Consider the following 11898-nt stretch of genomic DNA (forward strand, 5'->3'; position numbering starts at 1 on the left):
AGGCATTATGCTTTGTGGGGAAAGCCAATCTTATAAGGATTATACTACCTGATAACATTCATACTTAACAGAGGTGGAAAGTACTAATGGTTACCAGTAAAAGAAGAAGAGACGAAGGATGTGGCTATAAAGCGTGGGCAACAATTATTTTTTCATCATGCAACCAAAATACCTCAGGAAACAAAGATGGATATATGTATTTTGTTTATAATTTCAGAGGGGTTTGGTCCATTGTGATGTAAGTCCTATGCATTTAGACAGAACATTGTGGCAGCAATGTGTGATAGAGGAGAGCTGTTTGCTTCTTGGTGGACAGGAAGCAGGAAGAGAGACAGAGACAGCATCAGAGAAACCCATGACAAGATACCTCCAAGGACTAGTGACTTTTTCATCCAGCTAGGCTCCACCTCCTAAAATCTCCAGAACCACCCCAAAATAGTACCACCAAGTGGGTTCCAACCATTCAACAGACAAGCCTGAGGGGAACATTTACTATTCAAGCCATGATCATGGTAGAATTGGATATCTTGATTATGGTGGTGATTTCATAAGGCTACATGTGTAAAGTTGCATGGAGCTGCACACAAGTCTACTGGTGAAATCTGAATAGTTTCTATAGGTTGTACCAATTTCAGCTTCTTGGTTTTGATATTAATACTATAGTTGTGTAAGGTTAATATTGGGAAATGCTGAGGGGGGGAGAAATGGTAGGCAGGGATGTGTTAAAACTAGCAATGGGAAACTATAATGTGGCACTTGTAGTGGGTGAGAGAAAATTTATATTCTTGACTCCAGCTTGGAGAAATCAAGAATGTATTTTATTCTCCATTTAATCCTGTATGTTCAAAACAAAGCAGCCATCTCTGTCTGAGAGTGGAGACAACTCATTAGACTGAGAATGGCTAAGGAAAAAGTTGGTAAGCATTTGAGTCCTTGATGATATTACTGAGTGCCTAAGCTTTGCTTCCAATACCACCTCCAGACCTGGTGAAGTGAAATACCATGTCTGTCTGTCTTGTTCAAGTCTGTTAGTTACCAGCCCTAGCAGCACAGGGCAATGACTTTTATGTCCCAGCCATTCCCTGCACTATGAAATCAAATCTTTCCAGGTGGGAGCCAGGTTTCCTGATGATTTCAGTGTGCAGTCAGTTTTGAGAATTACTAGCAGTTTAAACTATTTTTAGTGATTATCCAGTTTCTATTTTAAAAAAATCTACATGGTATAATATCTTATTGAAGTCATTTATTTTTACCCAGATAGGGCTCAAGACCCCTGAATGGTGAAAAGATCAGCACCTTTTCTCTTCAACTTTTTGGTTCATTTATCTGTGAATCATTTTTGACATTAATTTCTACAAATCCAAGCATGATTGGCTGGGACAAATGTTCGGTGGTGGTTGTAATTCTAGAAATAAATATATACCAGAACAACGGAGAAACATGGTTTTGAGCCTCTCTACAGACCTATTCATTCTCTATCTTTATTGTCATTTCTTATTTGCTTATTCAATGCTGGTATTTCTAGCAGGATGGTTGCCCCTTTCCTTACAGGGAGCAGCTTGCCTGTCTTTTCCAGGTGCAGAAAAAGCAACCAAAGACATTGGGAGACCTCGGCTTGCAGGCTTGTTGCACTACAATCATCAACATCTGTCATCCCCTCACATCTGTTGCTCTTGAGAGGAGAGCTGCAAACACAAACTAGTAAACAGATAAGATTTTCTATTACCATTGTGTTTTAAGACAAGTCTCTTAAAATTGATCAACCATTTGCTCAATTACCAACCACACATTCCCCACCCCTTTGTCTCCCTAAACGTCCCATTAAGTAATGGCAAAGGTATGCAAATAAAAAGTAAATTCACAGAATCAATGATAAGTAAAGGGGAGGAGGGAGACATTGATGCCTGAGAGAATTCAATTCATTGAAGAAGACAAATTTTATTTTTAAAGTCAACCAATCACAGCAGAGTCAGACCAGCGGCAAATAGTAGGCAAATCACTCATCTGGGGAGCTTGTTAAAATGCAGATTCTGATTGAGTTGATTTTGAATGAGGCATGAGATTCTGCATTTCTAAGAGAATCTCAGTGATGCCAGCAGGCTGTTCTGGTGGGAGGACCACACATTACACTGTGGAAACAGCAAGGGGAAATACATAAGGAGGGGCTACAGCAAGAAAAGTCACTCTGTCCCGCAGTAGCTGAAAGAGGAGCTTCAGGCTATGGGAGGAGTGAGATATGGGGCTAGAGCACAGAGATTAATTATAGTTCTGTATTACAGGACTTGAAAATCCACTCAAGCCTTAGAGCAGGGTTGACATGGTTGCACCCCAGCCTGTTGCTATAGGGAACTGGGGTCCAAAATTACCTAAGCATACAATTTAAATAAATAAAAAAAAGCCAGGCAATGGCTCATGTCTATGATCCTAGCTATTCAGGAGGCTGAGATCTGAGTATTCCAGTTTGAAGCCTACTCCAGCAGACAAATCTGAGAGGTCTAATTAGCCAGGGGGGGAAAAGCCAGAAGTGGAGCTATGACTCAAAAGGTAGAATGCCCACCTTGAGTGAAAAGCAAAGGGAGAGGGTGAGGCCTGAGTTCAAGTCCCAGTATGAGCATAATTATTCATCAGTTGATCAAGAACTTATATGAAATACCCTGATTTTGTTTTATCCTTGGCAATTGATGGAAGGCTAGGTGCTAAAGATGAGAAAAATACAGATGCTAAAGAAGATGAAAAAAGTATAGAAAACCACAGCAGATCCTAGTACTCCAGGTTTCTATATTCTTACAAAACTGACACAGAGGGAGCAGGCTGAGGCCCCGTGCAAGTGGTAGGACAAGGCAAGATCTCCACGTATTAACAACTTGGGAAAAGACAAGGGATTTGAGTAAGGACTCTGGCAGAGTAAAAGGTAAAATTCCCATTCTATACCATATGGGAGAAAATATTCTCCACAGAGCAGCTTGTGACCATAATACTCTGGAGAGAAGGAATTCTGGGCACACCCTGACTCACTCCCCATAGTCATAAAAATGTGAAGGCTTCTGTTCCCCATCTTGTAAGATGAAGAAGTTATGTACATTTCATTGATGGTGTCATAAAATAGCGACTCTGCTTTCAATGAAATTAAAAAAAAATAGTTTATTCTGTCACATCAGTGACCAGTACCACAGACTGAAATTACTCTGAATAACATATTTCACTGTGGAAGAGATTATCTGAATTTTTATAGCCACAGAAAGAAAGTCATAAACCAAGACACCAGTCACATTAGAGGGAGCATTAAGTAGCCTACAGCAATGCTTGTAGAGTTTTCTATGGACTTCAGATATTATTTATCTGTAGCATTCTTGCCTTTAGGGTTAGTGGAAGCTGGAGGGCTATGAAGCTTAATGATAAACTCCAAGAAGTTTATTAGTTAGAACAATGTTAGATCAGATACAAAAATAACAATAAATGTCTACCAGACCTAAAATTGCTCAGGATAATTCTTTCTGGCTTGTGACCTATTATATATTCCATCTTTCCATAGTCAAGGTACTCTCATAGCCACAGTCAAGAAGTCTGCAGTATCTTTAGTATGGATGTAGCTGTTCAGAGAACTTTAGTTCACAGATTCCCCTGTTGGCCATGCACCACATGGTGCAGGTGGAGGCCAAAGGTTGTTTTGTGTCCCATGGAGCTAGTAAGGTCCATTCCTAGGATGGGATAAAGATGAGACAGGCAGGAATTGAATGGGCAGGAAAGAGATATAGTTGTGAAAGCCATTGCAGAATACAGTCCTAGATCATACTAATGTATAAACCATCACGATCTGATTCTCTTTTCCTTTTGTCTTCTCTTTGCATCTGATGTTACATGCCACATAAAATTGGAGTACTGTAGCTAAAGTTAAATTAATTGAGAATATACCATAAGCTAGGTGTGGTAGTGCACACCCAGAAAATCCTGGCAGTTTGGAGCTGAAGGCAGGGAGCTTGTGAGTTTGAGATTAGTAGGGAGAAAGAGAAAGAAAAAGAACAAAGGAGGAGATAATAGAAGAGGAAAAGGAAAAAGGAGGAAGAAAAGGATAAGAGGGAAATAGGTATGTTTTTTTTGTTTGTAATCATTGTTTTTTTTAAATTTAATTTAATTTTTTTTGTGAACATACTGTACAGAGGGGTTACAATTACATGGGCAGGATAATGCATACATTTCTTACCAAGCATTGCAGCCTCCTCCTTTGTTTTTACATCCCTTCCCTACCTCCCCCCTACCTCCCCCCCCCCAATCCTCCCCCCTCTCCCCCCCCCCACACCAACGTTGTAAAGCTCCTTTTCGACATAACCTTGTACTTCTCATTGTTGCAACAGGTCCACCTGTATCCTTAAACGACTTGTTTTTCCCCCATCTCCTCCACAATTTATACTGACATCAAATGGAAATAGGTATGTTAACCAACCCAAATTCCTCTGTATCATCATACTCTTTGATCATGCTTGTAGCTATAGTAACCTCTACTGTATGAAATATTTGATGCTTGGAGTATTTGAAATAATATTTAAAATAATTGTCAAAATAGTCTTTTTTTTCTGGCCAATTTGACAACATAGCGATCAAAGCACTTTGACATGACTAGTTCTAAGAAAGATCTTTGAGGATATAAATGGATAATTACATTACAGAAGAAGTCAGACAATAACATGAAGTCATGAGTCTCTTGCCTCAGTCTCCAAAGTGTGGAGGTTATGGAGGGATGGCAGTGGTAGGTGGTACCATGGCCAACTTTGCTTCCCTTATTCTTTTTTTTTTTTTTTTTGGTCTGTCATGGGGCTTGAATTCTGGGCCTGGGCACTGTCCCTCAGCTCTTCAGCTATAGATGAGCACTCTACCACTAGAGCCACAGTGCCACTTCTGGTTTTCTGGTGGTTAATTGGAGATAAGAGTCTCACAGAGCCGGGCGCTGGTGGCTCACGCCTGTAATCCTAGCTACTCAGGAGGCTGAGATCTGAGGATTGCGGTTCAAAGCCAGCCCGGGCAGGAGAGACCTTGAGACTCCTATCTCCAATAAACCACCAGAAAACCGGAAGTGGCGCTGTAGCTCAAGTGGTAGAGCACTCGCCTTGAGCTGAAGAGCTGAGGGACAGCGCCCAGGCCCAGAGTTCAAGCCCCACGACCGACAAAAAAAAAAAAAGAGTCTCACAGACTTTCCTGCCTGGGCTGGCTTTGAACTGCGATGCTCACATCTCAGCCTTCTGAGTAGCTAGGATTACAGGCGTGAACCACCTGCGCCCAGCCACCTTATTCTTTGGCAAAGAATAAATCTTGTGGGCTGGGAAGGTGGCTCAGTGGTAGAGTGCTTGCCTTGCATGCATGAGGCCCTGGGTTTGATTCCTCAGCACCACATAAGCAGAAAAAGCCGCAAGTGGTGCTGTGGCTCAAGTGGTAGAGCGCTAGCCTTGAGCTGAAGACCTGAGGGACAGCTCCCAGGCCCAGAGTTCAGCCCCCACAACCGACAAAAAAAAAAAAAAAAAAAAAAGAATCAATATTGCTTTGATGCAGAAAAGAAGAGAAAAAGAACCAATTCATCTTTTCTTTTTTTTCTTTCCTTCCTTTCTTCCCTCCATCTTTCTTTTTCTCTTTTTTGGTTCAAAATAACAGCCATGAAGCAAGCATTAGTATTTAGGAGGTTAAAGGTTACAGTGTATGGGAAGTTCTCTGATGACTGTTTTCAAATTTTTTTTAAATCTAAGAATGCAAATTAAAGTGTCGATCTTACCTTTGGTGCAATTAATACCACTGGAAAAAAAGTAAAACAGGTGCTGTCATGGGGCGGATACCAGTGGGATGTTGGCTGGTAAATAGAGTGAATGGGATGGAGGAGTAGGGAGTTAATGGAGAAGTGAAGTTGATCGGGGTATGTTGTATGGCTGTATGGAAATGTCACAGTGAAACCCCCTCTTGTACAACTAATGTAAGCTAATTAATAAAAATCTCAAATAGTTTTTCTTCCCCTTCTGTACTAGGCACTGTAGCATCTTTGAAAAGTAACTTACAGCCCATTTGAAATGTAGAATCCATGACAAAATTTTGTTTGGAATAGCATTTTGATACTTGAGGAAGACAGAAACTGTCTGTGTGCTGTCTGGTAGACTGGCCTGATCGTGGATAGGAGAGGCTAGCCAGGCTTGCCTGGGGCACTGAGCTGACCCAGGCAGACACAGGGCTGTTTGCTGTGTGTCTGTGGCTCTGCCAGAAAGAGGCTGGCAGTTCCTGACAAAGGCAAGCTTGGCACCGCTGTGTCAGAAGATAATACTTCCACTGATGGCACATAGCGTATTTCTTTAGGTTGCCACTGCACATAGGCCATGAGTATCTAGTTTGGTATTTGTTATTCTAACATTTCTCTTTTCACTCATTTTGACTGGAGGTAAGACATACACGTAGGTGCTAACAGCGTAGTTCAGCTAGCATTCTGTGAAGCTCTAGATTTGATCTCCAGCCCTGACCAAACAAAACATATACCTGTTTATTAATAGGATTGTTGATTACTTAGCATTTGGTCTCAGATCTTCTTAACTGGAGCCATTAAACTATTATTCCTATTTGACAGATAAAGGGGATTGAATTTAGAGAGGCTGAGTAACTTATCTGAGGCCACATGATTTGTGATATCCTGATGCTTTATATTTTCATAAATACAAGATGAGGATGAAGAGAAAGGAGCTTAGAAGCAAAGGACACATTCTTGCTTTGCCTTGTTTTGGTTTTGGTGGCACTGGGGTTTGCATTCAGGGCCTGGAGATTTCTAGGCAGGCTTTCTACCATTTGAGCCATACTCCCAATATTTTTCTGCCTTATTTTTCACTTAGTGTCTGATGTTTTAGCCTGGATCCAGACTCACCTCAATTCTCCTGTCTATACTTCCCATGTAGCTGAGATCTCAGTTATACACCACCAAACCTGGCTTACTGATTGAGATGGGGGTTTCAATCATTTTTGCCCAAGCTGGCCTCACACTGTGATCATTCTATCTCCACCTCCCAAGTATTTGGGATTACAGGAATGATCCCCTTCATCTACACACTGGTACCAATGTATAGCCCTGAAAAAAGACTCATTTTAATGATTTTTTTCTGAGAAATATTAAATGTTGAAGACGTATTCTACTGCTAATAAGAGATTTTTTTAATCAAATTACCTGGATAGTAAGAAACCATTTATATAAAGAAAATGTGACTACCCATAAATGAAGAATGAAATCCTGTCATTGTGACAACAATGGAGAGAATTGAAGATCATTACAGTAAGTGAAATAAGTCAGTCACAGGAAGACAGGTAATGCCTAATCTCACTCATGTGGAATCTCAAAGCTAATCACATAGAAGTGGGGAGTAGAATAGCAGCTGGCTACCAAAGGCTGGGAAGAGCAGGAGGAGGAAGGGTTGGGAGCTATAATTGAATAAGAGCAGGGAGTTTCTGTGTGCTATTGTATAGAATAGTGACTATAAATAATGTACTGTACATTTCAATAAGTTAGAAGAATGGATGTTTGAAGGTTTTTACCATAAAGAAATGATGTTTGGGGAGATGGCTTGACTTTATTGTAATACTTTATTTTGTGCAGGCACTGGAGCTTGAATTTAGAACCAATGCACCCTCTCTTTGTTTTTCTGTGCAAGGCTGGAGCTCCACCACTTGAGCCCAACTTCTACTTTAGGCTTTTTGCTAGTTGATTGGAGATAGGAGTCTCTTGGATTTGTCTGCATGACTGACTTCAAACTTCAATCCTCAGCTACTCCTGAGTAGCTAAGGTTACAGACATGAGCCACTAGCACCTGGCTTACCTTAGACATTTTACAATGCATACAAGTACAAAAACATGCACAATTTTGTTTTCAATGTATGATTTAGAAAATAAGTTTAAAAATTAATTATTTTAATTAGTATAAAATTAAAGTGGCACTTCATGAATTAAAAATAAAAATAAACAAAAAAGTGACCTTATGAGCCTGGTGCTGGTGGCTCATGCCTGTAATCCTAGCTACTCAGGAGGCTGAGATCTGAGGATCATGGTTCAAAGCCAGGCTGAGCCAGAAAGTCTGTGAGACTCTTATTTCCAATAAACCACCAGAAAACTGGAAGTGGTGCTATGGCTCAAGTGGTAGAGTGCTGGCCTTGAGCTGAAGAGCTGAGGGACAGCACGCAAGCCCAGAGTTCAAGCCCCACGACTAACCAATAAAAAAGGGGGCATTATGTAGTATGAAAAATTTTATATAGAATGGTAATAAAGCAAATTATTAATGAACTGTAACAATGTAAATAAAATAAAGCACAACTATAATGTGCTGAGATGTTGAATTTTAATCTTTTTTATAAGTAATTGTTTTCTAATAAAAAGTTATATCATTATTAAAATATGATAAGCCTGCCTCACACTCACAAAAAGACACTTAATGAATAACAAAGTAAATGTCCTGCCTGTAAGGATTTAAACAACCTAAGTTTGTTTTTTCTATTGAATTTGCCTTGGATGGATAAAGGGAATTCAAAATGAAGAATATTTACACTTAACGCATGGAAAACTCAGACTGTTTGCTAAATGGCTTGGCAATAACTTGACTGTCATTTTGCCTTAAAGGTGCTTGCGAGCCTGCTCCCACGGGAGAGAAAGAAAATGTCAGGGTAGACCCTGACATAGGAAAGTCAGAATATTTCCAGGGTCTCTTCTGACTCTTCTGACTACTAATGGCTGTTGAGTATTCATGAGGGAACTGCACCTTTTCCTTAGGATCAGAAAACCCTGGGAATTAATCTGTTCCTTCTGTTTGCATGGTATGAAAACATCCACTTCTCTTGCAGCCTTCAAATGGCAGGTGGCGGCCTCAGAGGATGGCTCTTTGTTTGGTATTATACAATCCCAGGAGAGAGATAGTGTATAAACATAACATTTGCTCATTTCCCTTAGGCAGATATAATACTAATATTTATGAAAAGTTTGCAGAGAGCCACTTGATGGGGGAGCCAGGTGACTCTAAATGACAGAGGAAATTCACCTGAATTGGTTCAAGATGTGTGTTGCTGGGAAACTATGTCCAGAGGCAAATAACCTTATTGATCACCAGGAAATGATGCCACCAAATAAATGAGCAGACAGGTGCAGCCACACAAACAGCAGTTAGCAGAGTTTTTTTAAATTTTGGATGAAAGGCTTCTTGTTCTTGTTTTATATTAAAGCTGACAGATTTAGAAGGAAGAGAATAAAAAGGAATAAGATTATTTGCTAAGGTCATCCTGCTAACTCATTTCCTAGGGCCTTTTGAATATGTGATTTCTAATTTTCTTTCCTGTACTCTGTGTTTGTGTTTGTGTGTGTGTGTGTGTGTGTGTGTGTGTGTGTGTGTGCAGCTGTCTGGGGGCTTGAATTCAGGGCCTACACACTGTCCCTGAGCTACTGAGCTTAAGGCTAAAACTGCCACTTGAGCCATAGCTCTACTTCAAGCTTTTTGGTGGTTAATCATAGACTTTCTTGCCCAGGCTGTCTTTGAACTGTGATCATCAGATCTCAGCCTCCTCAGTAGCTAGGATTAGCCACCCATGCCTGGCTAAAATAAATTCCTTAGTGACAGTCCTTCAAGTAGTCACAAATAGTGTTTATTGTTGGACCGAGTCACGATCAGAATGAATTCTATATTCTTATTTTATTTTCATTTGGTATAAGTATTGAATAGAAGAGAACAAGAAGGAAGTAACAATCCTTGATTACTTACTTTGTTTCCAGTAAGTAATGTGAAAAAAATAGATGAAATAATCTATTTGCTGGCAATATAACTAGTATGTTTGATGAAAAGAAATAATTGAGAATCATTTGACTTGCAAAAAGGCATATTGCCTAGTCACTATTGGCACACACTCTGCACACAGATGCCAAGGTACTGGGCTATCTCTTTGCAGGGTGCTCAGGACAGTAGAAAGATATGGGATGCCTGAAGTGAGTGACTCTCCTTTGCTAAAGTCAGAAGCAAGACAGCTTCTGCGAAAAGGGAGATGAGGAAAGAGACCAACCATGGGCAGGTCCTCTGAGCAAAATGACAGGTGACACTGATGATAAAGAAATGAATGGGCTGGCAGAATTGGTTATACAAATGCAGAAAACTGAAATTAGATCTTTGTATATCACCATGTACCAGAATCAACTCCAAATAGATCAAAGACTTCAATGTAAGACCAGATACCCTGAAAATATACAAGAAGGGATAGGGGAAATACCAAGGCTCCTTGGCACAGGTTGAAACTTCCTAAGACCCAGAATCACAATAAATCAAAGAAAGACTAGATACATGGGGTTGCATCAAACTGAAGAGTTTCTGCATGGCACAGGACAAAGCAAGCAAGATAAATAGAAAGCCCACAGACTGGGAGAAGATCTTTACTAGCTATGCACACACAAGAGCCTCATATCTAAAATATACTCAAAAATGTAACCTCCCAAAAACTAATCTTCAAGGAAACAACAACCCAATTAATAAATTGGCTAAAGAATTATGGGCTGGGAAGGTGGCTCAGTGGTAGAGCGCTTGCTTTGCATGCATGAGGCCCTGGGTTCGATTCCTCAGCACCACATAAGAAAAAAGCTGGAAATGGTGCTGTGGCTGAAGTGGTAGAGTGCTAGCCTTGAGCTGAAGAGCTGAGGGACAGCACCCAGGCCCAGAGTTCAAGCCCCACGACTGGACCCAGAAAAAAAAAAGAATTAAAGAGAGACTTTTCTGAAGAAGAAATATAAATGGCCAATAGACATATGAAGAAAAATGTTCACTATCTCTGGCCATAGAAGAAGTGCAAACTGAAACAACATTGAGATTCCACCTCACCCCAGTTAGAATGGCCATTATCAAGAAAACTAACAGTAACAGATGCTGGGGGGGGATGTGGCCAAAAGGGAACACTATTACACTGTTGGTGGGAATGTAAACTTGTTCCACCATGTGGGGCACATGGGCAGCAAAGATGGCGCTGAGAGGGAGTTGAGTGGGCAGAGCCCGATTTGTTTACATTTAGTGCGTAAACAGCTCAAGGAAGCTTAGGTGCATGATAGGGTGTGACCTTTTACAGTGATTGGTTGGTTCCTTTTCCTCCCCATGCCACCCCGGTCTTTTTGCTTTAAAAAGTGCTTGCTGTGTGTTAATAAACGAGTTCCTGCTTGACTTGACTCCCCCCTGCCTCTGATTGTCTCCTGGGCTAAGGGAGGTTGGGGAAGGCGAGTGGTGCACTTAACTTTCCTTGGACCCCGTCTGTATTTCATGGGACAGATGAAGACCCGACACCACCACTCTAGAAAGCAGAGGTTCCTTAAAAGACTACACATAGAGCTTCCCTATGACCTAGCAGTCCCACTTCTGGGCATCTATCCAATTGACCACAGACTAGGCTACACTAAAGCCACCAGCATGACCATGTTCATTGCAGCATTGTTTACCATAGCCAAGATATGGAATCAATCCTGATATCCCTCAGTGGAAGAATGCATCAAGAAAATGTATGTATATATACACAATGGAATTCTGCTTCCATCAGAAAGAATGACATTGCTCATTCATAAGGAAATGGAAAGACTTGGAAAGAAAATTATATTAAGTGAAGTAAGGCAGACCCAAAGAAACATAGGCTGTATGGTTTCCCTTATTAGTAATAACTAGAATGTGCCTATAAATCTACAAGTAAGGGCTGGAAAGGTGGCTCAGTGGTAGAGTGCTCGCCTTGCATGTATGAAGCCCTGGGTTCCAGTCCTCAGTACCACATGAACAGAAAAAAGCTGGAAGTGATGCTGTGGCTCAAGTGGTAGAGTGCCAGTGTTGAGCAAAAGAAGCTCAGGGACAGTGCCCAGGCCCTAAGTTCAAGCCCTAGGACTGAGTAAAAAAA

General features: G+C 40.8%; 1 protein-coding gene across 1 annotated transcript in view; it reads left to right on the top strand.

Annotated features, from left to right (window-relative positions):
* The window catches only part of Wdhd1 (WD repeat and HMG-box DNA binding protein 1), an 83500-nt gene that overhangs the window by 66481 nt on the left and 5121 nt on the right, over window positions 1-11898 (top strand). Inside the window, exon 24 of the mRNA XM_013012216.1 lies at window positions 8441-8447. Within this exon, the coding sequence (XP_012867670.1) occupies window positions 8441-8447 (7 nt within the window). The remainder of the gene's footprint in view (window positions 1-8440; window positions 8448-11898) is intronic.

This window comes from Dipodomys ordii, unplaced genomic scaffold (genome assembly GCF_000151885.1).
Source record: "Dipodomys ordii isolate 6190 unplaced genomic scaffold, Dord_2.0 Scaffold16, whole genome shotgun sequence".
NCBI classification, from domain to species: Eukaryota; Metazoa; Chordata; class Mammalia; order Rodentia; family Heteromyidae; genus Dipodomys; species Dipodomys ordii.